Below are 18,801 nucleotides of genomic sequence, written 5' to 3'. Positions count from 1 at the left end.
GGCCCTGTCCGTCTGTCTGTCCGTCTGTCCGTCTGTCCGTCTGTCCGTCCGTCCGTCTGTCCGTCTGTCCGTCTGTCCGTATGTATGAACGCGTCGATTTCAGAAGATATAAGGGCTAGAGACTTCAAATTTTTTTTAAAATGTCCGTAATTACAGCGCGCATATCAAGTTTATCATTAAAAATCGATAACTCATCCCGAACTTTTTTTATCGATAAAAAACCTTATCGAAACCCAGTTATAAAATTATATCTTCTACACCTTTATTGCTAGAGTCTCCAAATTTTTAAAGTTTGCTTATATGCAATTTATACAATTTCGGTTTTTGTTAAAATTAACCCCCCACCCTTAAATTCACCCCCTCACCCTCACTTTTGTAAAAAGCGTATTTCAAATACTAGAGACTTGTGCTTTAGCAATTACATGCATATCCATGTTATAATCATAATCTAAAAGTTTCATGAAGATCGTACGTCCACAAAAAAAATTATTAAGCAATTAAGTTCTCATAGTAAGCGCTCACTGCCGCCCATGCGTGTATATGCTTGTGTGTGTATATGTATGTAATTGTTTGTGTATGTGTGTGTGTGTGTATGTATGTGTGTGTATGTATGCCCGTGTGTGCGTGCGTGCGTGCGTGTGTGTGTGTGTGTGTGTGTGTGTGTGTGTGTGTGCGTGTTTCCTGTGTAAGCTGAAAGTCGCGAAAAATTATTGAAATAGCTATTACTCCAAGGGTTCAGGGGATCTCGTAGTCGAGTAGTCTCGACTAGAGCTTTCTTACTTGTTAGGGTATCCTTTATGGCATATTTGAACTGTCCCATTCGTCCCAGTGTCCGTGTCGGCCCATCTCTCTGCTTGTCTGCGTCCCATCAAAATTCGAACGCACGTATTCCGACGCACAACAGCAATGCTTTACATAAATCTACGCACACACACGTAGCCGCACACCACACGCACACACACATATATGTATATATGTATGTATATGTATAGACCACAGACAGCAACAATGACACAAAGGGGCGGCCGCATGGACACGTGGTTAGAAGCATGGCTTGTTTTAATCCAAATGCTCTATGCTACGTCTCAATGTGTCTCTGGTAATTGCATGGGTGCGTGTAAATGTATATGTGTGTGTGTGTGTGTGTGTGTGTTTGTGTTTGTGTGTGTGTGTAGGGTCTATGCTACTTAAGCACTTAAGCGCATTTTCATACATTTTAAGGCGATTTCGTTTTTAATGCTCATTTGCATTGGATGCGCCCATTTTGTGGACGATGCTTTCCCATTTCTTTTGCCTTTTTTTGTTAGATTTGTTGTTTTGCTATTGTTGTTTGTTGTGGTTGTTATCACATGTTGTTGCTGAGAGCTGTTGTCGTTGCTATTGCTGTTGTTGCTTATATTGATGCTGCTTTTAATGATAATGGTTGAGCTCGACGGCGCTGTTGATGTGGTTGATTTTTACTCAACGTATCTCTACGTTGCTATTGTTGTATGTTGTTATCTATTCTCAACCTTCGTTGTCTATTATTATGTCCTGTTATTGAGTTTAAATTGTAAATTGTAGCCTGTTGTTAATGATTGTATGTTGTATAGTGTAGGTCATATATCGATTGTTGCATATTGTGAATGCTGATTGATTAGAGTTTATGTTGCTGTTGTTGTTGCATTTTGTTTTAGATGTCTGTTGATTTGTTGCTGCTGCTGTTGATTATTTCCACTTTGACTTCCATATTTCCAATTAAAGTCATTTCGCCATCTACTTTAATTATTTAATCAATATCAATTGTGCATGCAAGATAAGTCTAGTTAAATTATTTCATTTCTCACGAAACTTTGTGAATTTAATTCACATTTGATTCCCTTAAATCGAACGTCTATTTGTTGAAGCCCTCAAGATTGACCCAAGTGGTTGACCAAATGGTATTAATTGCATTTATTTCATATGGCGCAAGAAACAAACATAAAACAATTATTAAATGACATTAATCAAATTAAAATTAAAAAATCATTAGCAAACTCTATATAAAAATATATATATATTAAAAAAAAAAAAAACTATAGAAGCAATAATTTAATGCAGATGATATCGAGAATATTTATGATATGCAAATCAATTGATATATTGCAAAATTTTAAATTGATTCACAAATAAATTAATTAAAATTCAAGCATGAAAAATATCTATGAAACTCCAAATTTAGAGCCGACAAATAAAATTGATGGCCGTTTTGTTAGTTTTATATCTTAGGCTTCACTAGGATAGGCTTCGTAGTCTTTGTATCGGGACAAAAATTAATGTCGAATCGAGCTAGATCTTAGACCTTCAAACGCTCTTGTGCATATTGGAGCGCATCGCTGAGTATGCGACGCTCGAGTCGACGATATTGAAGTACCATAATATCAATTTCAGATGCATCGGCCTGCTGCTGCAGTGCTTCCAGCTGCTTCAGCTCGTCGGCCTCCTTGAGCGTCGCCTCGAGCACGCCGAGCAGCAGCTTGAGCCTCTGGTACAAATACTGCCAGGTGCGTGTCTCCAGGTCCGTTTCGAGTGCACAGTCGATGTGCAGCAGGTCGACAGCACGTTCCAAGTCGCTGCACCAGTGCTCCAGCTGCTCCTTGCTCATATTGAAGACGCGCACAAATGCCAACAGCTCGCCCGATATGTGCTCCGGTGCGGGCAGTACACGCAGCTCCGCTTTACGCTCAATGTTCAGCTCGGCGAGCAGGATGGCACGCTGTTCGGCCAGCGCATCCGTTGGACTGAGACCCAAGCGTATTTGCACATAATCTTTGGGGTTCTGCATGTCCACGAAGCTATGCGAAGGCAGGAAGAGAATGAGAGAGTAAACGACAGAGTTTGCTAGACCAACGAATACTTACCCATTGTGCACTAGTCGATCCGCATTGGATCTATCGCCATAGTAGATAAAGTATTGCTCGCCCGACTTGTACGCCTCCTGGGCCGTGCATTCCATTTGCCCAGCGGCCTGGTCATAGAACGAGGTGATTTTGCCAGAGCGATGGTTCGCCATGTCCCAATAGGGTATCAATGCCGATATTGGTAAATTAGCGGCATCCGACGGTATCTCTTGCTTCCCATCGGCCCCTTCGGTAAAGCCCTCGAATTGACTTGACAGCTCCCCGCCGTCCTCAACGCCCAGCACTCGCGGAACCAGATTCTGACGCGTTGTTACCGTTGATACGGCCCAGCTGAAGGATGTAAGAGGATAGAAGGGATTAGTTATAATGGAGAATGTCATCGCTTTATGCAATAATTATATAATTTGTCAGACCACAGACATTGCGCTCTTTAGCCATTTGCAGTTACACTTGACATATACCCTGTAAAAAACTACTACTACCGGCTAGCTATATGCAATTCATATTAGAGTAGATTCTTTAACTCAATTGTCGCTTGATTCGACATAGAAGAGTTTAGTTTAAGAATTCGGATAGATTTTTGGGGTATTAAAAAAGTTGTGATATATGGTATTAAAATTTAGAGATTCATATCTTAACTAATACGCTTGTTTACAGGGCATGCGCTAGTCTATCATAAAGGTATACGTTAGTCGAGCCATCGTTTTCATTTTAATTGAATTTCCCTAAACTTCAAATAATACAAAATTTTTAATCATGTAGTTGCGCTAATCAAATACATGCAACTACATCTATTTATAGCCAGTCGTTGTCCCCCTCCCCTCCTCTCTTTCCCTCTGTCTGGCTGCCTGTCTCGCTCGCCCTCGCATTGGCTTTTGCGTTGCTTTGGACCACAAAGCAAAGTTTTCCATTTAATTGCGCATAAATTTTTCAATTTAATTATGAAAAGCAGCAACTTGTTTGAAGTGGTTAAAAAAAAACCCAGAGGGAGAGAGAGAATGAAACAAGAAGCAGAACAAGACGAGCAAGTCGAAAGGGTTGCCACGGTCAGTGGCGTCGAACACAAGCCAACGAGGCTTGGGCGGGTCTATTGCATGCTTTGGTTGAACATCGCCAACAGCAACAACAGCAACAACAACAACAACAAAACGCGACAAGCAGCGGCTAAGCAGCTTTTTGCGGCTTTCCCCCCAACAACAAGAACAATTCCCGAAAAGTACCCTGTCCTACCCCCGCAGCACTTAAGTCCTTTGTAGGAGACCATTAATGTCCTTTGAGCGGGTCTTTGCTGCCAAAAATTGCCAAAATATTTCACTTGTATATTTCATAAGTGCATCAAACATAACAAAGTTGTTGCTTTATAAATGTATTTATATATATTTGATATAGTAAAGGTACAAAGCTACCACGTTCAGTAATAAAGTTTCCCCCAGGCTTAGAGGTTGTTCAGAGAATTCTTTGTCCTACTGACTAATTGATTGATGAACAATAGAGGAGATAGCTATAGAGAGCAATCTATAAGGAGCCTTAAAGTGAAGCACTGGCCTTCGAAAGCCTTCGACTTACGTATATCTATATATAGATATATACTATGTATTCTATAAAGAGGTTGCTTTATCATTAGGTATTGACTCCTTGACATTCAAATTTCATATCTTAACGACACAACTGATGAGGCATAAAACGTTTGAGTTCTCATTCGTTTTACTCGTACTTCGAGCATTTGGGGGAACTTACTATCGATCGATTAAAGACCGATAAGGATCAATCGATTATATAATTGAATATATTAGATATAGGTGTATATATAGCAGAGGATACCAGGACAGCCAAAGACGCTGTATAGCCCCATTTCGTGCCCGCATTTCTCATTTTTACTTGCACTGACAATTTATTGATGATCGTAGACAAATTTCTACAGCTCTATTACTACAAAGTTTGCACAGCTAAACGGTTAGACTGAGCGTCCAGTAGAAATTTGAGTGTATAGTAAAATTTCATGAAGGAATTTACAAGCACTTTATAGAGCTAATAATTTGATTACACTTCCCAAGTACTAGTTAAATTTAGTGAGTGCTCGTTAAATATATGATGACCAAAATGTGTGAAAAACTTAACTGAGCTCCAACATAAATTAAAAGTCTCTCAAATGCCAGCTCTACTAAGCCATAGATGCGCTATAAGTAATAAAGCGTTGCCACCTGGTAGCACTTGGAGACATAAATGAAAGGGATATACTATATCGTATAAGCTATTTATATCATCATGGCTTAGGGCCAGCTTAAAGTTGATGGCGTTCCCAGACCTTCGTTTATTATTAAAAAATAAAGACACAGCCCACGTCAACTTTATGTCAACTGCAACGGAGCGCTCAGACGTGAGGGAGTTATGCATTTCCTTCTCTTTTCACGGCTGATGACAACTTTAACGCTAACATTGACATTTATCGACTGCATCAGGCAGCGACAATAACAACAACAATGGCATTGATAAACTAGAAGAAGATGCTGCAGCTCAACAGCTTGGGCAATAAACTGCCCGCTGCCCGGAAATAGGGTCAAAAGGTGCACGTACAAAAAAAAATGGCACAGAGCGTAACAGAAGAAGCAACAACAAAAAATTAGAAGAAAAAATTTATAAAACAGAGAGGCATAGAACGACTGCGTAATGCTCGCTAACCCAAAACAAAAAATTCTCTATTTGTTGATGCAAATTTGAGAGATTTTAAACTGAGTGCAGAAGCAAACTTAGCTACTTTAAGACACATAAATATTTATATACATTAATTTACAGTGAATGGAATTTGTATTCGTAACCTATTACAGTGGAATCCCGATAATTCTAAATGCCAAGGGGTTCCGTTTTTTTTTTTGTTTTTTTTTTTTTTTCATTTACAGAGAAATTCAAATTATCGAGAATTATTGAGTACGAATTTTGTTCAAGGGGATAGAATTTTTATCGATTTATCGCGTTTTTCGCTTTATCGGTTTACAAATTATCGAGAGTTGACTGTATTTACCCTATTCTTCCACTAAATAATCTAACACAGACAAGAGAAGCTTCGATTGCCATTGAAGTTGCATGTAGAAATTATTTAAACTCGCTTTAGCTTTTTCTCTTGAAGCTTAGAATTCTCAAGTAGATACAACTGAGCAGATGTCACAAGAAACAGACGAAAAAAAAACGAATCAATCAGAGCCGAAAGAACTACTGAGGTCTTATATATGCAGCATAAAAGGATGTTTTTAAAATAGACCTTAAATAACTCACGAATCCAAAAAACCTACATTATCCTATATAACATAAACGTAAAATTTTCATATAAATACTGCTCATCCAACTTTCAAATTGAACAGACGCAAAAGCCAATATACCCTGCTTTAGTTGCTGAGTAAGTTATTAAAAAAAAAAAAAAAAGGAAGTGAGCTTATGTGACTATAAAAACGCCGCAAACTTTTTTAAGGCTGCTGTTGCTGTTGCTGTTGCTGACAGGCCAAGTTCTAAAGTGTTGCCATTGCTGTCAACACACACACACACACACATGCTACATCAGAGTCTGTCTCCCAGCCTCTCTTTCGCTCTCTCGGGCGTCTCCGTTTGATTTAATGCACTGCAAAAACAACAGCTAAAAAAAAAAAACAAAAAACAAAAAACAAAAAACAACACGCGCTGGATTGCATTTTTAAAGCTGCTCCCAATGCACACGCCGCTGCTGCTGCCTCTGCCTCTGCCGTTGTGTCTGCCGCCTCCTTCTTCGCCTTGTTCTTGGTCTTCTCATTCTCATTCCACAGTGAGAGCTCTTCTTCTTGAGCCCAATTGCTGACTGGCTAGCTGGCTGTCTAGCTGGCTGGCTGGCTGACTGTGGCATAGCTGCGCTCAGTTCCTATTCGCTTTTTGGGATCTTTGTTTAAAACTTTGCTGAATGAAACAATTCGATTGCCATTGACGTCCATCTTCATTATGCATGCAATCTCTGCAGCCAAAAACTTGGCCAAATTGAAACAAGAGTGCACTCGTCGTTGAATGAACGACGGCAGCGTGCCCTGTATACGATATATGAAACGAATATACATGAATTTGCAATGCAAATTTAGGCTCTACAGCTCTATAAGTAGGTATCGATAACTATCGACAATACATTTTCTATCAATTTCTATCAATTTTTGCTATAGAGAAAAAGCTTGTAGATATCGATAAATATCGAAAATACTCTTCCTATCAATTTACAGTTCCATAAGTTTTTCAGCTATGGAGAAAAAGCTTGTAGATTTCGATAAATATCGAAAATATTTTTTTATGAATTTATAAACTTCGTTTGCTCTACATTCTCATATTCAAGTATTGCCGCATACCCTACTTGAACATTTTCAATGAGCATACAAAAAAAATACCTCAACCCAAAACCAAAACCTAAAAAAAGAGTAAAACCTGGCAGCTAGTGCTTTTGCTGGTATTCATCCAATTTGAAAGGTAGACAACAGCCACAACGAAAACAACAACAACACAACATGTCACACAGCGAGCGTTGCCAGACAGCTCAACTAATTTTAGAGCAAATGCGTTTAATGCGCTTTTCTCCAGCAATTGAAATTGGATCTATGAAGCTATAGAGATGAGCGCATAACAAAAGTAGAAATAACTAAAGTGACTTTATGTAAGACTGTAAAAATCAACAATTTATCGGAAATAATAATAGGAAAATTTAGATTTGTACTTTGCTTATACCCCAGCAAAAGTATTCTCATATGTATATATTCAAATGTAATGATCGATATGTTATCGAAATGAAAATAATACATATACAATACAATGCACTAAATACTAAACTCTCTCTTGCTTATTTACCAGCAAATGTGTAGTGGTATATGCTAAAATCTACTGATCGATATGTTATCGAAATGTATATGATACATTTACACTGTCTAAATGCTATAAACACTATAATCTCTCTTGCTTATTTATCAAATGTATATTCATATGTATATGTATCCTCAAATCTACTGATCGATATGTTATCGAAATAGAAAATATAGACTCGCTCTAACTCATCTCAAGCTAGCACAGCCCCTTAGCATCTGCGTCGTTTTTTTATTTATTTCATGCTGCTTGCATTGTCAGCGACGTTCCATGCCATTTCGTTCTTGTTCCATTCCATATTGAAATTTCTGTGACTGCGACAGAATGAGTTTGTGTTTTCAATTTTACATTATTTTTGCATTGTTTGCAGTTGTCGCAAAAACTTTTTCGCTTTCCTCTCTCTCGCTTTGCTCTCCCTCTTTCTGTCAGCTTTTGTTTTTGGCTAGCATATTGTGTAATGAGTTTCGTAGCAAGTTTTTGGCGCTTTGTTTGCTTAACTTTTACGTCAACAATTTAGTTTTGTCATTAGCCTTCAACTTAATTATTCGCTCAGGTAGTTTCGGAGTTGTTGTGCCTTTAATGAATGCAAGCATCAGGTAGAAGTATACACAATATATAGACGACAATAAATTTCAATAAGGTTCGTTAAATCATAATATATGTATTCAAAATTCAATATGGATTCAAAATGATTGGAACTTAAATTTGTGTTCCTATATATATTTGTGTTTGTGTCGTATTTGGATTTTTCTTTCTTATACATACGTGTTATGCTTTTATTCTGTCATATACTTGTAAGATACTGAAGATTTCTATATGGTATAAATAACACATACTTTGGAATTGAATGTCAAAAAATTTAATTAATTTAGCTTCACTAACTAGCTCATATATATACCAAAAAGTTCTATATATTGAATATTTATACATATATACATATTCAATATACAATCTTTGATAAGCATTCCACATCGCGTGATACAAATATAAGAAGCCTTTTAGTGGGTCATCAAAAATCAATCTGATCAATTTCATCAATGTGGGCAACAAGGCACAAACCGCAGACTCACACAGACACACACACACAAACACACATACGCGTACACTCACACCCACGCCCACATAGACAACAACTCTCATAAAGCTCATAAATGCACAAATCGGCATTTGCATTAGACTGATTAGAGCTGGGGAAAAGAACGATAGCCTAAGAGGGGAGTAGGAGGAGGACGAGCAGTAGCAGAAGCAGAAGCAAAAGAGAAAGAGTTGCCAATGGAACCAGCCAATTACTCAGGCAAAACAAGGGGGCGTGGCTGGGCTCCGACTGGGGACGGACAAGCCCATGCACGTTAATAATCCGACTGCGAATAATCAGGCTAGCTTTCACGCTACTTATGCAGACATCAGAGCAGAAAACGTGGGACGTGGACCTAGCACCCAAGGGTTACGGCAGATGGGTTGCGTTGGGGTTGGGTGGTTGGGTGGTAAGCAGGTTGCCTATTTGGATGGCAAGGCTTTGGTGCTAAATTGAAAATTAATTACGTGAACGGAAATGCGCCTGAAGTCACGGTTTGGCAGCTCTGTCAATGGCTATAGCTAAATTCATGGCATCTCTCTCGCTCTGCCCAATTACCATCTCTATCTGCCATGCAATTTCAGTATTCGGGCAGCTTACGATGTTTGGACAGCTTGTCTGCCACGATGGTGCCATCTGCTCAAGGCAAGTATGTAGCCGAGAAATTAGCAAACATTGATTGGCTGGCCGGATGAGTTAATCAAATTTAATAGCGCATAAATCAGTCAAACTATTATTAACAGTTATCGATAACATCATTTGCGCAATTTCCAGCATTATCCATTAAATATAATTAAATTTGTGTAACTTAACATCGATTAACGATATTAAAGCAAAGCATATAAAGCTATCGATAACACAATTATGACAACTATAAATTAAAGTTATTTGAACAAAATTATATTATAGTTGTCGATATCACAACCATTGAAATTTTACCGTTGCCAACTAAATCAATTTAACGAACCATTTGCAGTTATTGAAACTATCGATAACAACCTATGATAAGTTATTAATTAAACACATTTCAACGAAATTAAATGCATGTACAATTCTTACGTTATCGACTGATATCGACGGATATATATTAAAGTGCATTATGGAGCAGTCATACATAAGTGCTATCGATAACACGACATATACAATCTAGAACATACATATATTTAACACAATTTCATAGATTGATAAAGCGAATATTATGAATAATTAATAGTCACACAAATTTGCAGTTATCGATCAGACAATATTTTATGGACATTAAATCGAACACACGCGGCTATCGAAAATAATAATAATAATTAGTGTCAGTATTTATGATCATTTATTAACAATATCTAGGCTTATAAGTGCACCTATCGATAAACGATAGCTACTCAATACCTTTTAAGTAACGAAAGCTTTTGCAGCTTTAATATGTATACCAACGATTGCATTTGTTTATCGATTATATGCGAAAAGTAGTGTTAAATTGATTACGCACACACACACGCAGATACTCAAATACAAACACACATACACCTACACTCGCTGGCACACTGATTGCTGCTGCATTCAGAAATGTCATTAATCAATGCAGTCCATCAATCAATGAAAGCCAATCGAAACGCTGACCATGTGCTAACCGGCGCAATAAATCTCTTTTGCAGCATCTGATAACAATGTTTCTCTTTCTCATTCTCATTCTCTCTCTCTCTCTCTGTTTTGCATCATTTGCAGCAGCTGCTCCAAACGGGCGTCTCACTCATTGTGGACGATGGCAAATCAACGCCAGAGGCAGCTGCAGCAGTGCCACGTAGACGACCGGGCGGCGGAGGAGCAGGAGCCGGAGCAGGTGCAGGGGGAGGCAAACGAAAGCGACGTCCGCAACTGCCGCTAGCCACGATGGGTGCCAACGAGGAGGAGGGCGAGCCGAATGGCGCCTATTGGCGCGGCCATGTGGAGGATGCGGCAGCTGGTCGACGCAAACAGTTGCCCATACGCGAGCCGATGGCTGCGCTAGAAAGGGAGCGCGAGCGCCAGCGACTGCGTCAGACGGAGGCGCCCCCCTTGAGCGCCAGCAAAGCCTACCGTCGACCCTACGGCCAGGCCAAGAAACAAGACCAGGAACAACAACAGCAGCAACAGCAGCAGCCAATTGCCGCCACAGGCAATAGCAAAACGTCTGTTGATCTGAAGAACATCTTGAAGAACTCGGGCGGCCTCAGCCTCAGCGAGATATTGCAGCAGAAGAATCTGTCGCTGGACGATTTGCTCAAGGGCAAGCAGAATGCGCTGCTGGCGCTGCAGACAACAGCGGTGGCGCCTGCTACCAGCCAGGAGGCCAAGACAGCAGCAGCAGCCAGTCACAGTAGCAACGGCAATGGCAACGGCAACAAGCATGGTGTCCGACGCATACCCGCCGCGTTTCTGGCGCAGGAGGAGGATCAACAGCAGCAACAACAGCAGCAGCTGGAGGATTCGCGGGAGGAACTCTTCAAGCCCAAGCCAAATAAGCTGCCGGCATTGCAGCGTTTGAAGCTATTTGGCAGCTCGTCGCGCGAAAGCAGCAGCACTCGGCGCCTAAGCAGCAGCACAGCAGCAACAACTGTTGCTAGCAGCTCAACGACAACAACAACAACACGATTGCCGCTTTACAAGAAACGACAGCAAATGCGTTCCACACTGAAGCCACATGGGCTGTTCAAAGCAACAACGAGCAGCACAACAACGCCAACAACAACAACAACAACATCAGCAGCAGTAATAACAACAACTGCAGCAGCAACAACAGCAGGCACAACAATGGCAGCAGCAACAGAGCAAGCTGAGGACGAATTGTTGTTGCTGGAAACAACAACGACAGCAACAGCAACAGTTGCTGCAGCAGATATATCTGAGCAAGAAAACAGCAGTGAATTGTTAACAGCAACACGTTATCGCACACGCAATAGCAACAACAACAACAATAGCGGCAACAGCAGAGAGCAAACGAAGCAATTGCGGGACAATATTATTGGCAGCAATTACGATAGAAATTCCGTGGAAGGCATCGAAGATGTGGAGTTGGAGTTGAACGACAACATCGTCAGCACAGCGGCAACATACAACAGCAGCAGCAGCAGTAGCAGCAACAACAACAGCAGCGAGGAGCAACAGGAGGGCAACGATGAGTTGGAGAACTTTTTCGATGAAGTCGAAAGCAATACGCATCACATACGCTTGCCAGCGCCGACAGCAACAGCGCGACCAACCAAGCAACACATACGCACACAACAGCAGCAACAACAACAACAGCAGCAGCAGCAACAACAACAGCCGCTGCTGCTCGTCGATGATGTGGACGATCGCACGGATTTGCTCGAACTAATCGAAGATCGACGGTCGGGCAATCGTTTGTTCAAAGTGCTCGAGCAACGCAACATGACGCTGGAGGAGCTGATCGAGCATCGTAAACGAGGCTCGAGTCAGCTGCACCTATCCACGATCCTCAGCTCGGGCAGTGAGCAATCCCGCTATTATCCCGGCCAGAAGGTGGTGCTGCAGGATAATATGGATATTGTGACGGCATTTGAAAATTTTCCGCATTTCAATTTGATCGACTTGAAGAGCGTGAAACCGGATGAGATTAAAACGGACTCGCAGGGCTCCAGCTATTTCACATCGATTATCGACATTGAGCCGAACAATGAAAATGGTGATGATGGTGCCAGCGATGGCATCGATAACAATCGCAATCGAGGTATAACTGCACTGCGGCTGCGACGTCAACGGCAGCGCCAGCGCGAGCAGCGACGCCGACAGCTGCTGCAGTGAGCGTGTGCGATTATGCGCGAGTATTTGGCGCCTGCTGAGCTGTTGCCATTTATCGATTCATGATTATGATTTCCATTCTCTATTCACTTATTGTTTTCACTTATTTGTTTCCTTATTTCGATTTGTCTGCTGTTGTTGTCGTTGTTGTTGTTGATCGGGAAGGCACACGAACAAACACACACACAGCAGTGCGCGGCAGCAGCTCAGCACGCCAAATGCACAGACGTAAGTAATCGCTGGGAATGTTGGGCATATTTGACGTGTGTTTTATGTTATCGATTTATTGCTGAAGCACTCTTATCGATTGGTATATAATGTAAAGTTGCCTACACAATCATATAATCATTGATTCTATTGCCACTGTGAATCCATTTTATTTTATTCTGATTTATCAGCTCTATGTTATCGATAACTAGCACCAGGCTTATTTTAATGAAACTGCGCTAGAGATATTTCAAAACCTTTTTAAAAGTAATCATTTTTGAGCTTATATTCTTTGTTATTTATCGATCATGTCAGATTTTATGAATTATCGATATCGCATGCATTGATTTAGAGCTGCGCAATCTATACTCTCATGGATGTTGTATAAGCCAAAGATCGACAAGCGATTAATCTTAAAATCACTAGAAGTGTAGCTATATTCTATTCAACTTTTACAAATTTATCGATAACACAACAATATATCATATAGCTCTATAGTCTGTATAGCTACCAATACCTCGCTCTGTTCACAATGCTTGCTTATATATATAAAGTTGATAGCCAACTTGTTGATACCTCGATAATTATCGATAACACATAAACCAAATATGCGATCATACCTGGCAGTAAACACAAGCCACAGCTCGCTGCAAACACCGCACAACAACAAAACAAAGCTGCTTATACGCCAAACACTATTAACAATTTCTCTTGTCTCTCCGTAGGACCCGCCTATGCCCAAACATCCCTATCAGCCACACCCACAGCACAGCAACAACACCAGCAGCCGCGCGGCGAAAAGTCGCTAAATTTCTTTCCGTCGTGGAAAACCTTGGCGCTCGCCTCGCTGGCCACAGCTCGAGCTGGCGGCGTCAATGCGGACGATAAGCGGACCGCGTACTATTTGCCGCCGCCACGCCTACTGCTGGACTCGCATGAGCAGGACGACAGCAGCAGCAGCAACAGCATGGACATTGATCTAAGCGTGAATGCATTTGGCGGCTCGAGCAGCGTCAATGTGAGCAAACTGGCGCCCAGCGAGGACAACAGCGATGTCATCGATACCATTGAGAATGAGGTGGCGCGGGCACACGATCTGCTCGACTTGGAGCTGTCCGGGCACGGCTTCCGCCGTAGTCCGGCAGCCGCGGCGACAACAATGTCGCAGCAGCATCTGAGCAGTCTCTATGCGAGCATGCCGGCGGGCATACGATCGGCGCTGGTGGCCAGTGCGGCCATTGTGCTGACATCGCTGGCGACACTGATGGTGATCTTTGTGGTGTGCCGCTGGAAACAGCATCGGAAGCGCAAGTCGAGCTACCTGAAGACCTACAATGCGATGAAGAGTAAGCTGCCCCAGTTGGCACAGACGGCGAACGCCTCGCGTCGCTCCTCGCTGCGCCAGCACATGGAGGAGCTGGTCATCACCAGCAGCAGCGGCACCAACAGCAGCGGCAGCAACAACAGCAGCGAAATGTGCCACAAGCCGCAAAAGGCTGCACTCGGCATTGCCACAGTGTCGTGCAACACGCCCGTGCACCATCAGTATCAGCATCAACAGCACTCACATCAGCTGCAGCGCCAGAGCTCGTTGCTATTCAGCCGCGAGGGCTGCTCCGTGACGACAGCAGCAGGAGCAGCAGCAGCAGCAACATCAGCTGCGGCTGCAACAACGGCCACATCTGCTGGCGCGGCGGCCACAACAGCAACTGCCACCGCAACAGCAGCTGGGCGTGGCGTCAATTCATTGGCATTAACACTGCGCAGCACGCATCAGAAACTCAATACCATGGATCCCAATTCGCCCGAGGTGCAGGAATACCTATTCGATACGTTGCGCAAATCATTCGATAATTAATTTAGCACTAGACTCTAGATAACAAATACACACACTCTCACACACCCCTAGAGAACCGTTGATGGTATTCGCTCCGTTTAGGCCAAGTTTTATATAAACTATAAATATATATATAATATATAAACATAATCTAAATATACACGGAAAATATGCTAGTTTATGAATCTAAGAGAAATGGAATTTTTTTTTGTGTATGTGGTTGCAATTAAGAATAGTAAAAGAAAAGAAACGAAGAAAGAAGAAGGAGAGGAACAAACAGTCGTTGCATATGGCTTATATGACACTGTCCTACAAATTGTTTTTTAAAAAAGATTCGAACAAGTTGAGATGAGAAGTAAGTAAAAGACTGGAGAGAGAGAAAGAGGCAGTGCATAGAGTGAGCATAGCAGGGAGAAAGATTGGAGTTTGATCAAACTTCAGGTCTAATTAAATGAAGAAAAGCACAGCGAAAAACTAATTGAGAAACGAAATGAGAAACGAAATGAGAAACGTAACCAGAAACAAGATAAGAAATGAATAGAGAAACGAAGCTAAAAGCAACAAGTTTAGGTAAAGAAATATCTCCAGTGAAGTAGAGAGAAAAGTTTGCTGCAAAGCCAAAAGGGGAAGGAAGAAACGTAAGTAAATTAAGAAATAGGGTAAGATAAGTGAGAAACAAAGAGATGAAAACCAGACGAGAGGTTGAAGGCAAGTCAAAAAGTTCAATCTACAATCGTGAAGGGAGAAGCGAAAGAGGGAGCAAGAGAAAGAGGAAGAGAGAGAGAGGGAGAGAATGCAAACAGAAACAAACCAACAGCTCATGAAAGAAGCATAGTAAAGCAAAGAAGAAGTTCAAGAAAATACTTTGGCAGTGAGAAGCAAAAGCAAATAAAGCTCACTAGATAGAGAGAAGTAAAGAAAAATTGCGAGTAATAGAAGAACAAGAAGAGTCTGTTCAATTGCAGCTTCCGCTACATCTCAATTATCGGGCTTAAAAGGGCAGAAACGGAATGGAACGCCACCCTCAACCAAAATATATCAGATCCAAACGAACAAAGTAAAGCATGCGGCTTCTCTAAAATATGTAAAAAAAAAAAAAAAAATTAATAAATATATAACAACAAATTCAGTCAATGCAATTTGTAGGTCTGTGTCATATTTAGCCTTAGGCACGTACTTAAATAAATAGTATTTAAATCTTAGACCTATTTACAGTTCGAACTACAGCTAACCTAAAACAAAAATCCATTAAATGTGAAAGTAGAAAATGCAAAAACATCTGAAAAGTCGAGATAAGTGATTCAATAAAAACTGCGTTTCAGGGGCACAAATAGAATTTGAAATGGGTTTCGCTAGAGCACAAGCAAAGGAGGATACATAGTTAGAACGAAAGAGAGAGAGAGTAAGAGAGTAGGAACGGGAGGGGGCAAGAGCGAGAGGGCGAGCACCAAAATAAATGACGAAACAAAGTATGCAAAAATCTGTTGGATATCCCTAAAAAAAAATTTTAGAAACAATGTTTGAGGACAATAAATTTTTCAATCGATACGAATCCCAACAAACTAAACTAAATTCATTGCTCTACAACAAAAACAACAACTTTACTATAGCCAAAACCCCATGTGCACTAGACAAAGTTAGGCAAGCTGCCCAACACTGGCAAATTAGAATAACTGCAAAAAAAAGTAATATAAAACAAATATGAAATGAATTTTGAAACACGATTTCAATTTTTTGTGCCCACAAAATACAAGAAATCCAACTAAATACAAATACAAATATATATATCTAAATATATATAAAAGAGATACATAAATGTAAGCATGTAAATAAGTTACGATTTATTTTCTCAGTTTTAGTTATTTATATTTCTTTTTCTTTTCTTTTTTTTTTTTTTTTTTTTGTGGAAATAAAATGTAGTAAAGCAAATATTTTTTAAAAATTGTTATATCAATTGATGATTGGGAATTTAAGGTCATAAAATATTGGAATTTTGTTCCAAGTTGAAGCGTATATAAGGAACGTTGGAAATCAAACGATAAAAAACGCAGTGAATCGAGTTCAAGCTGTTTCGAAATGCTCAATCAGCAGCGCGAAGCTGGAACACTGGAATGTGAAACGGATGTAAGCTCAAAATACGAAAATATCTAGGAATGCAGCTGATTGAAACAGTTATAAGCTGTTGGGCAGCCGCAAAACAAATACATGGAAACACTGAACGGAAACAATTGCTTAAAATAACATTTTCAGTATACTTCGCATAGATGCTGAAAGGCAGCAAATGGGGAATGAAACACTCAGACTTCATGAAAGCAAACAAAAATTGACTAATATAAAAGTAAATCTGTTTTCCATTAGAAACTAAGTATATTGACTAAGGCTGTTTAGAGCACTCTAAAAATAAATTAAGAAATGCGTCGCCAGCAATATGATTCTTTAAACAGTTGCATGGAAATGGCACATTCTTAAACTGTATCATTAAGAGAAACAAAGAGAAAATAACTAGATCATCAGATTGCCGCTTAGTATGAGAAACTGCAAATATTTAAGGGCATAATTGAATAAATCGTTAAGCAGGCGTCATAAGGGAAACACAGGGAAAATCTTTGAAACACGTTTCATGCACTTACCGATAGAGCTCGTAGCACAGACCGTAGTCGGTGAAGAGATTTGCCATGCCGCCCATAACGCTGTCATCGAGCTGCATGAAGGCGCACTTGTACATGGAGGCGTAGAGGCGTGCAATGACACGGCAATGCCGCACAGCAGCCGAGCAGGCCGAGGTGCCACGCAATCGTTGCATTTGCTCCACGGTGAAGTAGAGCACGGTGTTGTAGCGCGAGGGCAGCGTATCGATGAACGGCTGCCAGGGGCTGTCCGCGCCCCGTAGCTTCTCCATAATCAGCGTATATGTGACCTTCAGGTGGGTGGGGAAATTGCGAAAGAGCTGTTGCTGCTTCTCAGGTAGCAGCTCCTCCGAAAAGATAAGCTTTCGCGGCACACTGAGTACCTGTTCGCCCGCCTTGATGTCGCGTGTGGCACGCAAGCCCAGCTGATAGCCGGGAAATGTTGCGATTTCCACACAATCGGCTTTCACACCGCCGGCCCGTGCCCATTCATTGAAGGCTTCAATCTTGGACAATCGAGTCTGTTCAGTCAGCTGGGCATCTTCCACGGGAAAGACGGCTTCTTGCAGCGGCTTCTCGTGAAAGATCATGCGATCGAGCAGCCGCTGTAGCTCCACATACTGTTTCCACTCATCGTTCGCATTGGCTGGCTGCATTTGCACCAGCTCCAAGATGTCCTGGGCGAGCTGATTTAATGCGCGGCGAACTTTGTCTTTGAGGCTGGGTATATGGCTGCCTTTTGTTATTTGTAGACGTTGTTGTTGTTGATTCTGTTGCTGCTGCTGCTGCTGCTGCTTGTTGCGCATTTTTGTGTTGTTGTTGCTATTGCTGCTGCTCGTCTGCTTTTTGTTATTTGTAGATGTTGTTGTTTTTGTTGCTGCTGCTGCTGCCACTGCTGCGACGGCTTCATCACTTGCAGCAAATGCGGCAGCTGCTTCTAGCGCATGCTTGATCTGTTGATTCTCTTGTTGCTGCGGCTGTTGTTGTTGTTGCTGCTGCTGTTGTTGCTTGTTGCGCTTGTTTTTGCCCATGGTGAGTTTTTTCTTCTTTGTGGAGTCAAATTGACGTTTATCAATTGCCGGTTAAAAGACGCCGCCGAGCAGCAAATACCAAAACAACAACCAAATAAGGGTAAAAATTAAATGCAGCTCTGGCAACACGTGCAATCGCGCAAGCAACAGCTGTTTTGAAATGGTACGCAGCTCACGCCTAGTATCGCTGTGCGACGAATATATCGATTTAATTCCACGCTATTCCAGCAATGGCACAACTGCCAAAGAAAGGCTGAAGTTATTCTTTGAAACGCGATTTCTCTATAATGCTTATAAATATGCATTGAAAACAAAATTCTAATCATTTCATTACTTACCATGCAGCTGTAGATAGATTAATGTATGTATGCTGTATTATAATGTATTTTATATGTAAATCGTTTACTTGCTTATATTATATTTGTTTGTTAAATAATGATATGCAATTTCAATATATTTTTACCTCTATTTATATAACAATACAGCTTTGATTTATATG

At 41.1% G+C, this 18,801-nt stretch overlaps 2 protein-coding genes across 23 annotated transcripts in view; one reads left to right on the top strand and one right to left on the bottom strand.

Moving 5' to 3' along the window:
- Nucleotides 1-15,765, top strand: part of LOC108619550 (uncharacterized) — an 86,480-nt gene extending 70,715 nt beyond the window's left edge. For 19 of the 21 annotated variants that reach the window (XM_089474306.1, XM_089474314.1, XM_089474310.1 and 16 more), the window contains 2 exons: nt 10,528-12,529; nt 13,533-15,765. In XM_089474306.1, the coding sequence (XP_089330432.1) occupies nt 10,528-12,529; nt 13,533-14,665 (3,135 nt within the window). In that variant the 3' untranslated portion in view covers nt 14,666-15,765. Of the gene's footprint in view, nt 1-8,138; nt 8,377-10,527; nt 12,530-13,532 lie in introns of those variants that run through there. The other 2 variants (XM_089474316.1, XM_089474315.1) reach the window with 2 other exon arrangements.
- On the bottom strand, nt 1,918-18,793 carry Setd3 (SET domain containing 3). 2 transcript variants are annotated; one of them, XM_089474317.1, is made up of 4 exons: nt 18,641-18,793; nt 17,275-18,541; nt 2,880-3,209; nt 1,918-2,813 (listed from the first exon to the last, which is right to left on the bottom strand). In XM_089474317.1, the coding sequence occupies exons 2-4, from the start codon at nt 18,300-18,302 to the stop codon at nt 2,315-2,317; spliced, it is 1,857 nt and encodes a 618-aa protein (XP_089330443.1). In that variant the 5' UTR covers nt 18,303-18,541; nt 18,641-18,793; the 3' UTR covers nt 1,918-2,314. The 2 variants fall into 2 exon arrangements, with proteins under 2 accessions (XP_089330443.1, XP_089330444.1); XM_089474318.1 differs by lacking the exon at nt 18,641-18,793 and having other exon boundaries at nt 17,275-18,554.
- Nucleotides 18,794-18,801: the final 8 nt, after the last annotated feature.

Source organism: Drosophila arizonae, chromosome X, assembly GCF_054131065.1.
Source record: "Drosophila arizonae isolate 15081-1271.41 chromosome X, UAZ_ARI_1.0, whole genome shotgun sequence".
Lineage (NCBI taxonomy): Eukaryota > Metazoa > Arthropoda > Insecta > Diptera > Drosophilidae > Drosophila > Drosophila arizonae.
This window is presented reverse-complemented; position numbering and strand designations above follow the sequence as displayed.